The sequence below is a fragment of the Pleurodeles waltl genome, chromosome 8, assembly GCF_031143425.1.
Source record: "Pleurodeles waltl isolate 20211129_DDA chromosome 8, aPleWal1.hap1.20221129, whole genome shotgun sequence".
NCBI classification, from domain to species: Eukaryota; Metazoa; Chordata; class Amphibia; order Caudata; family Salamandridae; genus Pleurodeles; species Pleurodeles waltl.
Window position 1 is genome coordinate 363,115,369 of NC_090447.1, and position 18,573 is coordinate 363,133,941.

An 18,573-nucleotide genomic window follows, 5' to 3' on the forward strand; every position below is an offset into this window, starting at 1 on the left:
CTTTGGGCCCTAGCTCAGCCCATAAGTGGGCTTCAGTGGCATTGGCAATGGATCCAGGGAGGGCCAGGCCTCCCTCTGCCAGCAGCGTAGAAGGGGGCAGAGGGAGGCAGAGAGAGATAGACAGCTGGGGGAAGGACGACGAGGACCCAGGTAAGAACTTGTCTCCTGTATGCTTTTTTTCGTTGTTTGTGCTCAGTGGTGCACAAATAAGGACTGTAATTGCAGCTTTTGCTGCCTGCAGCCCTGGCCTGAATTCAGTGAAAGCTACAGTTTCAGGCCTCTTGTGCACCGGCCTGTCCCATGCACACGGGGCAGGACTGTGCACAAGAGACCTGGCAGCTTTTGCTGCCTACAGCACTGGCCTGAATTCAGGCCACGGCTGTAGGCAGTGAAAGAAAGCTGCTGTTTCAGGCCGGGACAAGCCGGTGCACAAGAGGCCTGAAACTGCAGCTTTCACTGCCTACGGCCCTCTCCTGAATGTGCCTGATCTCGGAAGTGCTAAGCAAGTCGGGCCTGGTTAAACGCTTCCGAGATCGGGCACATTCAGGAATCTGCGGGTCACAGAACTCTGCGGCATACCACAGAGTTTTTAATCAACTTCACGGAATTCCGCAGAGTCAAACTCCATAAACTCTGCCCAGGCCTACAAAATACCTACCACCCAGCATTACCCCACCCTTGCTGATAAAAATGCTGCTCTACTTGTGTGGCTGGGCCTAGTGCCTGTGACAAGAATGGGTACAATCAAGGACACTGGGAGCCAGACACACCACGCTGGAATCCTCTAGCTGTCTACTTTTCAATAATGTCTGTGGTTGATAGATTTCCCTGAGTGGTGGCCAAGAATGCCCACAAATTCCGCAGCTTCCCCTATTGGTGATCTCTTCCATTCCACTTTAGTGCCTTTTGTGTCAAGGTATTCCCCCACGCACAGAAGTGAAGTACCATTTTTATTAGGAGACTTTGGGGAATGTTGTCTGGTAGGAAATTTGTGGCTCCCCCACATTCCCAAAATTTTTCTCCCACAAGTGTGGTGAAAATGTGTTTTTTTGGTAAATGTTAGAGGTTTTCATGGCATTGTGGGTAAGAAAATTGTGTGACATCCATGTGAACCATGCCATTCTGGACTCCACTAGAGGTCTAGTTTTCAGAATTGTCTGGGTCTGGTAGGTTTTTCCAGGTGGCAGCCTACCCAAGCTCAAAAAGTGCAGACGTTTACCATTGAAAGTGAGATGATACTGGGAGTTAACCAATCAAATGTCCTCTTGCTTGCCATACAGTGGGTTTTCTGCCTGTTAGGGGGCCAGATCAGGGGTAGTTATCCCGTCTGCCCCCTGGAGGGGACAAGAAGACTGTTGCACCACTTACTGGGGGTGAGGGCATAGCCAGGCCCATGCTGGGCAGTCCGCATCCGTATATTTTAAAAAGGAATCCCTGGCTTCTGGTTGGCTTTCAGCCCACCGGTGGCAGATCAGGGGAAATTCCCCTAATCTGCCCCAGGGCCGAAAGACTGTTTACCTATTTTTAAGGGGGTGGGGGCATGTCCATGCTCGGCAGCCCCCGCTGCTACAATTCTTTAAAAAAGGAGAAATCCTTGGTGTTTAGTGGACTTTCTGCCCCATGAGGGTACATATGGGGTAATTGCCCCATCTACCCCCAGGGGCAGAAAGACTGTTACCCCATTTTATATGGGTGGGGGCATGGTCATGCCTGTGCTGGGCAGCCCCCACTTCTAAAATTCTAAAATGAAAAGTAATCCCTGGTGGCTAGTGGGCTTTCTAACCCACCTGAGCGGCCCACATATGCCCCCCAGGGGGAGCAGAAAGACTGTATCCCCATCTTATTGGGTTGGGACATAACCATGTCCATGCTGGGCATCCCCACCCTACAATTTAAATAAAAAAATAACTCCTGGTGTCCAGTGGGCTTTCTTTCTCCCCGTGGGGCAGATGAAGGTAAATGCCCCCATATTCACCCTAGGGGGGGCAGAAAGATTATTTCCCTATTGTTATGGGCTCGGGGCACGGCCATGCCCATGCTGGGAAGCCTCCACCCCTACAAATATATAAAGAAATAGTCTCTGTTGTCTAATGGGCTTTCTGCACCTCTACGGTGCCCGCATATGTCCGCCAGTGGGAGCAGAGAGACTGTTTCCCCATTTCATGGCATTGGGGGTGTGGCCCTGCCCATGCTGGGCATCCTCACCCTACAATTTACATTTAAAAAAAAAAACCTGACACCTATTGTCCAGTGGGCTTTCTTCCCCCCTCCCTCCCAGAGGGGCAGATGAAGGTAAATGCCCCCATTGCCCCACACGGGGCCAGAAAGATTCTTTAAAAAATGTTATGGGGTGGGGGAATGACCATGCCCACGCTGGTCAGCCTCCACCCTTACAAATATGTAAAAAAGTAATCCCTGGTGTTTAGTGCACTTTCTGCCCACCACCAGGGGCAAATGGGGTAATTAGCCCCATATGCTTCCTAGTGGGGCAGAAAAATGTTTACCCATTTTTATGGGGTGGGGACATCGCCATGCCCATCCTGGGCAGCCCCCATCCATACAAGTATATAAAAAAAAGTAATCCCTGCTGTCTAGTGGGATTTCTGCCTCTTCAGCAATTTCCCCCATCCACCCCTGGGGGGGGGTGGAGCAGAAAGACAGTATTAAAAACACTGGGAAATGGGATCATTGAAGATGGGATATTCTCCCCTTTCCAATGACACCTACCCCATCTGAATCGGTGCTCAGGGGTCTGAGATGTGCCCCTGAGTACCAATGCAGTGAGAGTAAAATGGGCTGATCAGCTCATTTTGCTTTAATTTCCATTGTAATTACACCAGCGCGTCATGCATGCTGATCGCTGTTTCAATGAAAAACTTAACACAGCCAGCTCCCGGGGCTGATTTTACTAAAATGAAAAGAAACCCATATCATGACAGGACCAGAGGGACACAAGCGGGTAATAGATTAAACAGCATAGATTTACACCAATCACACTTGCTGAGGACTCAAACAGGAGTGGTGATATTATCATAAAAATCTTAATCACTATAAATGATAAAATGTCTTTATGTCTTTACACAAGTTGTGAAATAGCAACAAGTGCCACAGGGCTTCAAGGAACCAAACTCAGCAATAAGACTCCTCAACACAGCATTAATTATTAAACACATATCAACCTGAAATACATATGTGAAATTGAATAATTTGTTTAAAATAGTTGTTTTCCGATTTCTGAAAAAAAGGTAATTTCACTTTGAAGCCCCCAAGTAAAATGTGCAGTTTTCATCCTGGAATACTGCATTTCCAGTTTTAGTAAGTATGTGTTTGATCCCCACACATCAGCTTGTCATTTCCACCTAGTATGTTGAATGCAATACATCTCATACGGGCATATTCTGCCTTTTCATGCCCACTAATGCTCATAAGCAAACCCTAAGGGGCGGTCATTTTATGGCATGCATTTAAACCATCATTTATTTTGTGAATAGAACGATTTAAACCAAGAATGGTCACATTATGCCAGGTCAGGAGTCATTGCACTGTAGCCACCATTACCATATTGACAGCAAGACTATGGGAACAATGGTCACTTCCAAATAGAGCCAGAATATTCTCAAGAATTGCCACAGAACGTCAGGAAATTACCCTGGTTTTGCTAGTAGTAGTTAGAATGCTATTAGAACTTCCTACAACATATCTGAAAGGGCCACTATTATGTTATAGATAGGATGCCAAAGATATGTCAATGTGGATCTTATTTCAGGGAAGGCAAGACTGTTCTAAAAAATGCTTACAATGTGAAAATGATGGGTCATTGTTATTCCAATCATATCATAAATGTTGCCAAGAATGGCTACAGTATGTCATATGTATGCCACCATTGTTCAAAAGCTAGCCAGAATATTGTCAAAAATGCAGACCAGTCAACAGTGCCCGAAATATGTTAGGGGTGGGCTACCTTTTGCTGGGGACAGCAACAGTGTTGTTAGGAATGTTCACAATATGTTAATGATAATCCACTAATTGGACAATAACAGTCACAATGTCCTCAAGAATGCCCACAATATGTTTGCAAGAACGCTCATATTATGTTAAGGATTGGCTACTATTATGCAAGTGACAGCTAGAATTTCATTAAGAATGGCCTCAAGATGTCAATAATTGGTTAGTATTATGCCAGGAATATCTAGAATGTAACTGATTATGTGCAGAAAAAGACAAATATATGTCACAGTTGTGTCAGGGATAGTCAAAATGTTGCCATGAACCCAAAATATGCCCCTTCGCCCACCCATACTGCCTGCCGTATGACTACACCTGCCCTTACAGAAGCAGGCACCTACACTACTCACATCAACATATATGAGCACACATGCACATATGCCCTTAAGAATAATTTACACAAAGACACACAAATACATGCAAACATGCTATGCACCCTCCTTCCAACTCACCTTCCTAGGCCCAGCTGTCATGGAGACAGTTCCCTGTACTACCGGAAGTGAGATGTTCATGACAATAGGGACCGAAGAATCTGCCATTAATGACAACATATGCTTTTCTCTTCCATCTCATCTGCCATCAACAAAAAAGGGAGGGGGCATTGAATGTTTCTGTCTGAGCAAGGACTGACAAATGCTCTCTTGTCACTCAGGCTAAGCAGCAGCCTTTTTTTCTGATTTCTCAGTTGACCTCTGTGTACATGCAGTGCACATGCGCAAAGGACTCATTGGCTATCTGATGTCATATCATCTGCTTTGTTAATGACTCACTTGAACAGTAGCAGGAAACTATTGAAGACAATTGACGGTCAGCTTTTTATTTGGGACACAAAAACACATGGAACATAGCTGTAACCAGGAGAAAAATGCCAAGGCAAAGCATAAAACAACAAAAATGTAATTGTATTGGGTTAGAAATGTTCTCTTATAGGTAACCTAAAGTGTGCTGGTGATTACTACTTCTAGCCCCAGACACAGTCTTTGACAACATTACAGGGTAAACTAAATACACAGGTAGTTGTACTGCCATGGCCTCCTGTATCTAAGGAGAAACAGGACTATATAACCTAAATTTAGGCATCAAGGTGCTTAGACAGCAGCATATACTGAAAGTAGAGTTGGAAACAATTGTATATTAGTGTTTATTATAGTTGAAAGTGGATCACTTGTCAAATAAAGTCCTCAGAGGGAGTTGTGTACTTGTCCTTGGTGAGTGCTGAAGCAGAGTTTATACGTGGTAAGTAGTGGGGAAGGAGAAGATAGAGGATCCAGAAACTTGTTTAACAGGTATTCTTTTAGATTGTGGTTGAAGATCAGAAAGAATTTGGCCAGCCGAATTCTATTGAGTAGGTAATTTTCCATCGTAGGAACATTGAGAGAGAATGTTTGTGAGAGAGTAAAGTGTTGAAGTGCGGGTGTTTTCTTTGAGAAAGTTGATTTGAACCTTAGACCTTTATTCTCTCCACTCGTAGTTAATTAACTTGAGTAGTATTGTGCGTCATTCCATCGTACAGCCTTGAAGTGAAGTTAGCAGTTTTTAAGATGCTTCTAGGAGATAGTAGTAGCCAATGGAGAGTCTTTAGTATCTGAGTGATGTGTTCATTTTTTTTTGTAATTGGTGTTAGTCTGGTGTCCGTATGACGTGCGAATGTAAATGTGGGACAATAAAGGTCAGTGAGGAGTGAGTTCCCACACTCTAGACATGATATGACAAGTATTTGCATACCTTGTTTGACATGTGTTTAGGAATGAAATGTTAGATTCATATGAGAATCTGAGTAAAGCTGTTGGTGAGCATAGTTATTTATAAATGTTTTGTGGCTGTCCATGTTCAGTTTGCTGTTGAGGGATAGCCTTAGAGACTCAGCATGCATTAAAATCTTGGTGTAAGAATGACTCTTGTTAGCTTTTAAAGTAATTTGGACACTGTACAGCTTTGGGGTCAGAGACAATGAGGAGGAATTCAATTACAATGGGGTTGGGTTTGAGGATTTCTTCCATCATTCATTCATGTATGGTATCTAAGCAATGTTTAAGATTTGTAACAGATTAAGTAGATTTATGTATCAGCTGGATACTGGTGACACACATGATGTTTAAGGACTCAACAAAGTCACCTCATGGTTTAAGGTAAAAGAGGGATAAAATAGGTGCAAGTATGAATAGTGTGGGGGTACACTAAAAGGAGTACGTAGAGGTTGTAATTTTTTATTGATTGTGAGCATGTGCTGGGGCATGATTTACACCTTTTCCGGAGAAAAACACATGTAAAATCTTTCTTCTAAACATTTAGATAGTAAGTAATGGTTCACTATTTCATACAGCTAAGGAGAAAGTAAGTCAGTGAGGAGGGAAGGTTTCTGCAGAGACATTTGTCAAATTAGATGTTCTAAAGCAAGGCTTGTTATAGGTGCAGATACATTCTAGAGTAGAGGCACTAAAAGGGAGATTTCATAGCTGGTTTGGCTTTTGGTTCAATACCTTTTCTCATTTACAGATTCCTATGAAAGAACACAGCTTGATTTGAACACTTGGCCACTGTTGAGGGCAGTGTTATTAGGTTTGGGTGCTATTTGGGTGTTTATGATCTCAAATAGTTTTAGGTATTTTTTTATTTATTATCAATGAACTGAATCCTGAATTTTAAAGTGTTGGTTTTGAATGTCTTCCTGGAAGTACTAACAACATATTTCAGGAATGGGTGGAAAATGTTCTCCAATGACATTCTAGGGAGTTTAGACATTTCGGGGAAAAGTGGTGCATCATGTCATGATGCACCACTTTTCTTGTGCCCCATTGTGCCCCCCCCCCAACACCACCATGTGTGCAACACATTTATGATACAACGTACCATGGCACATGTTAGGGAACTAGCTTCAAAAATGTTGATGCTAGTTTGGTTCTTTGCAGGATTAGCACCTAAAACATTGAAGCTAATCCTGCAAAGAGAAAGGATGACCATTGAAAACAATAGGAGCCTCATTTTAAAACCTGCCTTAGGCAGGCATTACAAATTATGCTAGAAATGATCCAGTGAAATCTCATAGATTCCACTGAGTCATATTTCTGGGTCTTCTAATGCCAGAACGCCCCCTTGCATACATTATGCCTGGTGCAGGCATAATGTGGCGCAAGGGTTTACGAAGTGGCGCAAGGTGTACATTGCACCACTTTGTAAATATGATGTCGCGTTTTTGCCAACCTAAAGCCTCATTAACATCAGAAGAATGACACTAATGTGGCACAAAGTGGCGCAAGGGCCTTCTAAAATCTGGCCCTTTGTTTCAGAGTAAAGCATGGTACTATACAATGTGTTGTTTTTTCTCAGTTATGTTTCTTTTTCATAGAGGTGTTAAGTTGTTGGTTAGTTCACTTAAGAGTGTCAGTTTTATTAAGGTTGAAATATATGCTATGCTACCCTTATTCTTCATCGGGGGAATGGCATTGCTCCCTCTGCCGTATTTAGGGTAGATGGTGTGATAGCAAGAAAATAGGAGCGCATTAGAAATCACAAGACATGAGAGCATCAGGACATAAAGTATGAAAGCGTGAGAGAGTGTTAAACAGGAAAGCGAACACAAGTGTGAGACAGTATGGCATGATGTAACATGTGATAAGGTTTAAGAAGACAAGGCAGCACAAGATAGGGTTGTATTAGAAAGAATGATACAAAAGAGCAAGAGACAATTTCAGATAGGAAAACACTAGGCAGTAATCCATACAGGCCTTAAGGAAAAGGCGACAGATACTGCACAATTCATATGCTTCATTAATGTTTGTCTGGTGCCATGCAGTTAGCATTTCTAATTGGGAAGATGGACACATCCATGTTTTTATTGCTGCAGGGTTCTTGGGCACGTTTGCCCATCTTAAAGAAGTGGGTACTGCATACTCGCCTCTTCAGAACTGCTTCCAAATCCAGTGCAATCTTATCCAATAATGCTTTCTTGGAGGAAAAGCACCACAACTCTTTCATCTCTTAGCAAGCCCTATCCTTTTTCAGAGAACTCATAGTTCAGCTCACTCCTTTCTCTTGCTATCTGAAATCTCCACTTGGTAATAAAACATTCTCTGGGGCTGCTTTTTTTAAACTTACTTGTCCCCTGACGCTGTCGGCTGCCTCACTCCTCTCCTGAAGGTGTTGGTGTCCCAGCAGTCCCTGTGCCACCAGCACAGGCTCCCCATGAAATCCTGGTGCTGATCTCATGCTATACTTAGGATAGGTCTAAATGGCTTGGTCTGCCGCTCCGACAGTGTACTGAAGTTTGTGCTGTTTCTCCAACCTGGCTGTTCACCTTTTAAGTGCACTCACTCAACTCCTCCTCTCTCCTCCCATGGCCCAGCCCCACCGCTCCTTGCACATAGTGCCTCAGTCAGCAGCTAAAAAAAAACTATAATTAAATATTGTTTTATTTTTTAGCTGCTGGCTCTGAGTCGGTGGGCGAAGCTCCTTCGCAATTGTGGAAGAGCCACCCCTGCTTGCCTGTCTAGACATGCCATTTGGTTAAGTTGGGAAACCGAGATAAAATATAATGTAACTGCCAGATTAGACAGCTATGGCTGAATTAAAATAGCTGCATACATCTTATTGGAACATTGGAATGATGGGAGATCTACTAAAGACACTGTTGAAGCAAAAGGCATATGCCTGCTAATAACGGCTAGCACATATCTTCTGCATTAACATTCCAATGCTTGCTTTCTGTTTCTCTCTGTTTATTTCAGAACATTTTATCCCCAGAGATGAAAATTCCTAATAGCATTAAGCTCTGCTATCTCAGGCTCATACGATTATTAAAGGAGGTGTCTTTTTCTATAGGCCCTCATCTGCAGCTCTGGCCTATAACTTTAGTTCAGGGACTTTAACAACCTTTATAGTCCTTGCCAGTGGACTACAATCCTTAATTAAAACATTAGAATGTTTAATGCTCCATAGAAGCCAAAAACGTAGCAGTGCATTAATAATGATTGATCAGGCATTCTACATTAACATTCTGATGTATCTGTTCCATGTTCCATTTCTCCCTGTTTGATTTGGAGCATTGTACCCTCAGACTCTGGAACATTCTAAAAGTATTATAACCCTTCTGCCTTGGGCTAAATGCCATCTCATCCATTATAGACCCTCGTTGGCTGCTTGGGCACATAAATTGGAGAGAGGGCAATTAACAACTGTTAAATCCTTTCTCAGTGGACTATAATGCTATAAAATAAGGAAGTGGTAACTACGTTTTCTCTACAAGACGTAAGAGTTATCAGTAACATTGTTTTCAATAATGATCTTAGAAGTTCACATTTAAAAGCAAACCTCCACTCATCAGAATTTATTTTAGACTTTAAGTGACAATTTTTTACTGTTACCTTCTGTGCAGTCTCAGAAAGGTAACAATCAGTATATAGTACAATGCCGCTGCTCGCCTTGTTCTGTACACCTCACATGAAACCTTGGCACCTGGCCATCTAGCCTCTATCCATAGGTCTTGACAGTACTTACGATCATGTTCACAGCTCACTGTCAGCACCAAAGAGCTGTCCATCCAACAAGACCTCTATTCTTACCAAGGCTCTTGGAGCCCCACGTATCTCCCTGTGTTCTCCAGCCTGCATCCCTTTCTCTGCTCAAAGTTACTGCCATTTAGAAAGTTCAGATGGGTAGACAGTTTTTCACCCAACTGGGAGATCTCTTCCATTAATGCCAACAACAAGCTCTTTTCTGAAATCCTGGTAAACTCTTCACAGCTGAGCTATCAGCTTTTCTCCAGCTCTTCCTTTGCATTAGGACATCGTTATGGGTGACAGTGATTTCTATTACTCTTATCTTAAATTATCTTATCTTATCTCATCTCATCTTATCTTATCTTATCATACCTAGATCACTTATCATCTCTGACTGCAACCAATGGTACAAGATCTTCAGTTGGAAAAACTAAGTGAATAACAAAATTAGACTTTTTGCATTCCTTTTCATTTAAGATTTGTCTGAAATATTTGCCTAATTTGAATGGAGTTTGTTCTGTGGATCACTGCATTGATATAGTTCTAAAGATAAGTGGTCATTCATTAATATAAGAAATATCCCTTTCAGGCTATAGCTAAAGACAAGCAGGGTGAAAGAGGAGCACTGAAACATAATTTCAACTTGAAGGCAAGGATGTTTTTTCGAACTAAGTGAAAAGCTCAACCTATATGTGAACAACTTTGCCACATATTTATACATGCATGTACTTATAAATGAGATTCTTGTCTAATGTGAACTTATGAGAAAGGCAGAAGAGCAGTTAAGAGGTTCGAAGATACAGGCACTCAGAAATAGAGGGCTATAATTATCATTATTTCACGCAATGCAATGCAGCAAGACACTTTGGTGCACTTCTCTGAGTGAAAGGGAGATGGCAGAAATGTACTATATTTGTCAAGATATGGGGCTTTCCTGATCTCTGTCAGTATTCAATCGCGAATGGCTCCTAACGCCAATACAGGCACCATTACACCATGGTGCAATGGTGCCTGTGTTACAGGCAGGATTGTTTTTGTGTTGGAAAGGACCCTTTCTTACTCAAGAGCGATCCTTTAAGGCTTTTTTCTCTTTCTGCAGCACAGGTAGAAAGAGGATTCTGAGGCACAGGCAGAAAGAGGATAAAACAAGGAAAAATTAAGATATTGCTCCTCCTTGTGCCTCCACTGTGAAGGCTTAGCATTCTGATGCATTCCCAGGTTTACCACTATTGGTAAATCTGGAAATGCTTCAGAAACTATGGGTGGATTCATAGATGGATGCATGAGAACACCCACGCTCCACCCATGGAACACCTCCCTGGACTGGGGCACGAAATGTAAGGCACTGAGTTGCACTGCCTTATTCCAGATTTACATAGCAGAGGAGCGCCACGCAATGTGGCCTTGCGTGGCTTGGCAAATCTAATTATAGGTTTTGCGTCGCCCTGCTCCTACTTGGTTGGTGCAAGGGTGATACAAATCCCTTGATTGGCAGGTCACAGCCATTCGCACTGAGAAAGCTGCAGTTCAATTAGAAAATCTACTCCAGTGGCAAAAAGAAGCAGCACCCTCTTGCGCATCACGTGGTGCCATTTGTACTGATTGAACAGTGCGGAACAAACTCCTGGCATCAATACCAGTGCAGCCAGTGTGATGTGCTCAACAATCTCTGTGAAATCTCACAGACTTTTTATGTAACTCCGTTGAATTCCGTGGAGTTAAATTCCATAAGTGCTACCTATGCTTAATTGGGAGAATGTGAGGATGCAAGTGATCAAAAGATCAAATTGGTGCATGCAGGCTTTCCACAGATTGTATGAGAGTTTTTGTTCTTACCGCTACTCTTGATCGAACAAAGTTGAGGTATGTTTCATTGGGTCCATCTCCCAGGTTCGACAGAACTTCTTGAATGGTTCCACTTCCATTTGTTTCGACCCGGGCATCTACACACCTCTCCACATTAAATAAGTGTGCAACAGTGTGAATAGCTGAGAATGACAAAGACAGAGAAAAACATTAGACACATAAAGACCTAACTCACAGTCTATAACAGTCTACCAAATGTTCTGTATCTTCTGAGCTATCCGGTGCCTTTTCTAATTGCTTAGTTCCTCACCTATTTACTCTGATGAAGCTGCTAATGGATGTGGCTTTCCTATTTCCTATTCACCTGAAGATGGAGGCTGCTGAGAGCAGTCGGAACCTCTGTGTGAAACTTCAGGGGAAAAGGAGGCCCAGTTGTAAATTCGATCTGAAATTTCTAATTAACCTGCTGATTCCTCAATTCTACCCTGCAGCTTCAAGGACCCACTCTTAAAATGTCAGTAACTCTTCTTCTGGAGTGATCGGCACCTCTGGGTTTGAAAATTCCCAGGGGGCAAAGTGGCCCAGAGCATTACCAAGTCATTTGTAGTGAGGGCCTTAGTATCCCAGGAGTTGTTTATGAACATTTGTCAAGCCAGAGGGAGCAAGTGGTCAGTTTTTCATATCTCCCTTGCAAGAGTGTTCTACAATATTTAATCTTGTACACTGTAATATATCAGTTCAGTGACACACACCTGCAGTTGGAAATGACGACACAATATATACCTTTTTATGGTAAATACCAATTTGAGTGGTGTGACACATCCTGCAGGCCCAATAGAGTTTGAGACAAATTACTACCCTGACTCCAGTTCAAGTTGATATTTATAACACATTTGGTGTGGTCCTTGAGGGGCACAAAATAAAAGTAGCACTAATCTTCCCTACCTAAGGAAACCCAAATTGGACACAAATGGTCTCTTTAACTATCACCCAAAATCATATTTATAAATCAGGACTACAATATTAGAAACTGAGGTTTCAAGGCAGCTGCAACAGCGCAACTAAAGCAGTCATTCCCACAAAATGAGTTCAGGCGTTAGACAAATCAGATGCACAAAATCAACACTCATTGACATATGTGATGAGTCAAGAGAACTACTGATGATAATTGACCTGCAGCTTTAATATTACTAGACTTCTCAGCAGCTTATAACACTGTTGACCATGCATTGGTCTACTTCACATCAAAGACACATCAAAGACTTCATGAGGTGCTTAAAGGTTAGTCCAAGTGTGAATTAGCTCATTTAAGGTTAAATGCTACAAATAGAGCTGGATTGGTTTACCCCACTATCCCCAGGAACGTCTTGCAGGGCCAACCAAGGATCTTTACTATCCCCTTGACTCTTTAGCATGTACCGATGCCTTTTAGCCTATCTCTCTAAACAGTTTTGTACATACTTCATAAAAGATGGGAATTCACTACAATCAAACCAGTGAGAGCAATCACTCAGATGTTGAACAATAGATGTAATAGATGCAAGAGGGTAGAGACTTGTGTGACTGCACACCGAGCCAGTGGAAGCTAAATCCCAATTGCTGCAGCTGAATATATTGGACGTAGTTTATTTGAAAAGAGGGATCCACTCCTGTGCTCTTCCTCTCACTCACTGCCCAGCCCCAAGGTACCAAAGAGCAGCATAAGGTCCACTTTATTAAATGATCATGAAATATGTAATAAAGTTAGAGCTCCGTTGAGTATCTAATCTTGCAACAAAAGTGACTGTTCTCTGATGTCTATTTCCATTCCTCTCAAAGGGCGACACCCAGATGATTGACAGAAAGAAATAGACTCTCCGCTACATCCTATGTCCTGCAATGATTCAGTCAATACTTTTTATCTAAACATAAAGATAATTTAATGACCTATAAATCCTGGGGTCCAATGTGGGCATTTGTACTAAAGGTGCCAATATTACACTCTTTGAAGGAGTGGAGTAGACACTTCGATGTGAGAATTTATTCATCAAATTTGAAATGTACTATGATAAATATCCAATATTCGTCTTAATTAATGCTGTAGGAAAACGTCACCACTGGAGCTAGAGGCCCTCAACTTGGCCACTAATTTCTCAATTTACTTAGATGCTACCACATCAAAACTTCAAAATTGTAACAAGGAAGGAGTAAGCAGTTTAGGATTTATTCTAATAGCCTTTTAAAAATGTTTCTGTTTAATTTTGCCATTTAAATCGGTAGCGTTTTTATAAATATTGATCTAATCAGTATTTTTGAGAACATGTTCAGATAGCATTCACTTGCTGGAGGAACTGTTAGCTTCTGATTAACTCATTGGGTTGAGCAACACACCACTTTATTGCATATAATAATGACTCGGCTTTATTGTTATTATAGCTTTTTTTTCCACATTCTATATTGTTTTGTAAGCAGATGTACATGGCTCATGTTTAGACCTACGCCGTAACCTTTTATGTTTACTGTTCTTTGTTTTAATTGCAAATAGTTCACTAGAAAACCCAGATTTTTTTCTGTTTGTTGTGTTTCATTTTACTGGGTCTAGAGTATCCACGGTTAATATCCAGCTGAATGCAGTGTACATATCTGACAGGCCAAACTGCCAAATCATATAAGTGCTTAAGATGTGGTCCAAGTCAACAATTTGTTGTATTTGACATTCATTACTTGATTTGTGTTTGCACAGGGTAAGCTGGTTTGCTCTGATTAGTTGCAGGGTTAGAAACCAAAAACTGAATGGCAGAGTGGTCTGTCCACAAAGGAGGAATGAGTGCGTGATTAGTAGGTCAAATATTAAAGTCTAACATCATATCTAAAAGGTGTCCTGCTGAATGTGCAAGGCGCTCAGTTCATAATGCATAGAACATAAGGCCTGATGTATCAAATAATATTACCAGTTCTGGGAAAATGCGTTGATGCATAAGGCCTTATATGAACTTGAAGTCCTTTTATTTTTTTCAGTTGCAGAATATGTTTATAACCACCATTAAATAGTGCTTCCAAGACGTTGGTGTTCAGTTAGTAAGGTTAAACAGGTACTTACTTCAGCAGTGACGTACCTAAGATAGGAGGCTGCAGGATATTTCTAAATGTTTGACTGCTGTTGAACGGCACTTTTTTATGCAGAGATTTCAGACTTTCAAGATTAACAATATTATCACAATAATGACAATGATCATCAAAACAGGGCCGTTTGCCAGGCGATTATTTTCTACCCCCGCATGCTTTCTCACTTCTAATTTCACATCTCAGTTTGAAAAGTGTCTCCGAATGAAATCAAGATTGAGCTTCTTTTTGAAGTTTCAAAGTCCAGGACTTTAAGAACCATGGGCCAGATGTATGAAAGCATTTTGCATTCGCAAACGGTGCGAATGCCCGTTTGCAAATGCAAAATGCCATTTCAGAATGTATGAAATACATTCTGAACGCAATTTTAAGGAATCGTTAAAATAGCGATTCTTTAAAATTGTGACCCTGTTTAGAGAGTCGCAAATTGCGACTCTCTAAATTGGAAATCGCAAATAAGGATTCCTTATTTGCGATTTCATAGCACATGTATGAAGCCATTCCTAAATGCGATTTTGGCACTTAGGAATCGCTAATTACCATCAAGTTGAACTTGGTGGTAAACATGTGCAAAATTTAAATATGCATTTAAAATGCATTTTTAAATTGTACATGTAAAGCACACATGCCCTTTTGGCATGTGTGCACCTTACATGTTCACCAAAAAACTTTTGGGGTGCAGCAGAGGGGGCCTTAGCCCCCCAGCACCCTGGGGTTTTGCATTTTGAAAATGCAAAAAATTTGTGGATATGGGCCAACAGGCCCATAGCTGCAAATGGGGCCGGTATCGCAATTTGCGAATCGGTAATAGCATTTGCGATTTTTAAGAAATCGCTATTACCGATTCGCAAATGTGATACATGGCACTTTGTGAGTCGGAAATAGCGATTTCTTAAAAATCGCTATTTCCGAATCGCAAAGGGCCGTGATGATACATCTGGCCCCATATTCCTTGACATTCCCCAATGAAAATCAGTCAGGGAGAGGCAAAATGGTCGGATTTGTTAACAGAAGCCAGCATTTTACCAGTTTAAAAAAATTAAATACATGAATATTTACTTCACCGTTTAGGATTTTTTTTTAAACTGGTCACAGTTAAATGTAGTCCATGACCTATTATTATGGCGGATGGTATGGTTCAGTGGTGTAGATTCACCCTTTTGGAAACATCTTGTGGTAAATAATGTGAGATTTCTGTATAGCCACAGCAAACGATGTGGTCGTTGCCAAATGCCTTGCTCTTCCTGTTCCACATTTACTCAACTGCTTTTAGGACGTTCCTGGAAATAGTTGAAGAGGAACTCGAGTACATATTTAAAAAATGTCTGTATGCAATACCTTTTCCTGTGGAATCTCTCCAAGGCTATTGTTTCGCAGCCCTACAGATGATGAAAAATAGTTTTAAAAAATTATATACTGTGAACAAAAAGGCTGTTCAACCTGGTGACGAACTACTAGTCTCAACGTCCTACCAAATATCAGTGGTAGAAATTACTAAAATGTAAGAAATATCAAAGCTTCTTCAAAGATTAATAATTTCCTCGGTAATCATGCAGAGCCATTTTGGTAAACAGCCAGATTACTATCCTAGCCTCAGTTCTTGGTAACATTTATAACTCGCTACAGGTGGTCCTTGAGAAGCACAAAATAAAAGCAGCAATATTTTCTGTCACCTATGAAAACCCAAATTGGATACGAATGATTCCTTTTTCAACTATCAATTAATTTCATAGATAAGATAGGAGGTATGAAGGCAACTGCAACAACATAACAAAAACTGTTCTTACCACACACTGGGTAGTCACTTTTAGACCAATCAGAGACTCTGAACTGAAATTCATCTACATTTGTGAGGAGTTGCTGAGAGCCATTAACAAGAATCAACCTGCAGCCTTAATATTACTTGAACTCTCAGCAGCTTAATGGCACTGTTGACCAGTGGCGGCTGCCGCTAATGTCAAGGGGGGTGCAGGGGATGATTTGCATGGGGGAAACAATTAAAAACCTACTTACAATTCCTGCCGTTCCTGCCACTGCATCCTGCCACCAATCTCCTCTGCCCCTGATCAGCACAGGCTCCCCAGCAATCCTGGTGCTGCTTTCATGCTAAACCTATCAATCAATTAATCAATCAATCAAATACATTTCTTAAGCGCACTAGTCACCCAGTAGGGTCTCAAGGCGCTGGGGGGGAGGCGGTTACTGCTCAAAAAGCCATGTTTCTAGGGGCCATATGTATCAAATGATTTTGCACTCGCAAACTGCGAAATCGGCCATTTGCGAGTGCAAAATCGTGGTCTGCAACACATCAAAGGCATTCGCAAACCACAAAATGAAAATCGCAAAAATTTCAATTTTCTGCGTTGCGACCTGGATTTTACGAATTGCAATTTGCGATTCGCAAAATCCAGGTCGCAAGGCAATTCTGCCAAAAAATCGCAAATTGCGATTTTTCGCAGAATGGTATTTTGCACATGCAAAATACCATTGTCTGCAACCAGGTGGTAACCTGGTGCAAAATTTTAAAATGCAGTAAAACTTAGGCCCCCAGCACCCTGGTCTTTTGCATTTCCCAAATTGCGATTTCTGTTTCAGAAATCGCAATTTAGGAAATGTAAAAAATTCGGAGCTATGGGCCAACAGGCCCATAGCTGCGAATGGGGCCAGTACCGCAATTTGCGATTCGGTAATTGCATTTGTGATTTTTAAGAAATCGCAATTACCGAATCGCAAATGTGATACATGGCCCTTTGCGAGTCGGTAATTGCGATTTCTTAAAAATCGCAATTACCGAATCACAATGGGCCAGATTCATACATCTGGCCCGAGGTGCTTTCTGAAGGTTGGGGGTGAGGCTGGAGAAGGATCTGCCGCTGGAGGCGGTGCATTGGATGCGGGGGACTGTAGCGAGGGCGAGGTCGGTGGAGCGGAGCTGTCAAGTTGGTATGTGGAAGTTGACTCATTCGTTGAGGTAGGCCGGTCCAGTGTCGTGGAGGGCTTTGTGAGCATGGACAAGGATTTTGAAAATGATCCTTTTGTTGATGGGCAGCCCGTGTAGGGATCTGAGGTGGGTGGATATGTGTTTGTGGCGAGGGAGGATGAGGATGAGACGTGCGGCTGCGTTCTGGATTCGCTGGAGTTTTCTTTGAAGATTGGCTGTGGTCCCTGCATAGAGGGCGTTGCCATAGTCCAGTCTGCTGCTTATGAGGGCGTGGGTGACTGCTCTTGTTTCTAAAGGAATCCATTTGAAAGTCTTGCGTAACATGCAAAGTATGTTGAAGCAGAAGGATGATATTGCATTGATTTGCTGGGTCATGGAGAGAGACGAGTCCAGTATGATGCCAAGATTGCGTGCGTGGTTGTTAGGGGTAGTCTGAGGGTGGTGGGCCACCAGGAGTTGTTCCATGCTGCCTTGTTGGGGCCGAAGATGATGATCTCTGTTTTGTCTAAGTTTAATATGAGGTGGCTTGCTGTCATCCAGTTGGCGATGTTGAGAAGTCCGGCGTGCAGGTTATTCTTGGCGGTAGCTGGGTTCCTAGTGAGGGAGATGATGAGCTGGGTGTCGTCAGCGTATGAAATAATGGTGATGCCGTGGGAGCGGAGGATGTTGGCGAGAGGAGATATGTAGATGTTGAAGAGGGTGGGGCTGAGCGAGGATCCTTGTGGGACCCCACAGATGATCTTGGTGGCTGTAGACCGGAAAGGAGGAAGGAGGACTCTTTGGGTTCTTTCGGCGAGGAAGGAGGTGAGCCAGTCCAGGGCTTTGTGACGAATTCCGGCGTCAGAAAGGAATGCGCAGAGGGTTTGGTGGCATACTGTGTCAAAAGCTGCAGAGAGGCCTAGGAGGATGAGGGCACCGGTCTCACCCTTGTCCAATCTGGTCCTGATGTCGTCTGTGCAGGCGATGAGGGCGGTCTCGGTTCTGTGGTTCTTGCGGAATCCAGACTGGGTGCCGTTGAGTATGTTGTTGTCTTCTAGGAAGCAAGACAGTTGTACGTTGAATATCTTCTCCACAACCTTTGCGGGGAAGGGGAGAAGAGAAATGGGTTGGTAGTTTATGAGTTCTTCAGGGTCTGCTTTGGGTTTTTTGAGAAGAGTGTTGACTTCGGCGTGCTTCCAAAAATCTGGGAAGGTTGAGGTGTCGAAGGAGCTGTTGATGACAGCC

At 42.4% G+C, this 18,573-nt stretch overlaps 1 protein-coding gene across 1 annotated transcript in view; it reads right to left on the minus strand.

Annotated features, from left to right (window-relative positions):
* The window catches only part of CYBB (cytochrome b-245 beta chain), a 166,074-nt gene that overhangs the window by 98,534 nt on the left and 48,967 nt on the right, over positions 1-18,573 (minus strand). Inside the window, exon 5 of the mRNA XM_069204244.1 lies at positions 11,337-11,488. Within this exon, the coding sequence (XP_069060345.1) occupies positions 11,337-11,488 (152 nt within the window). The remainder of the gene's footprint in view (positions 1-11,336; positions 11,489-18,573) is intronic.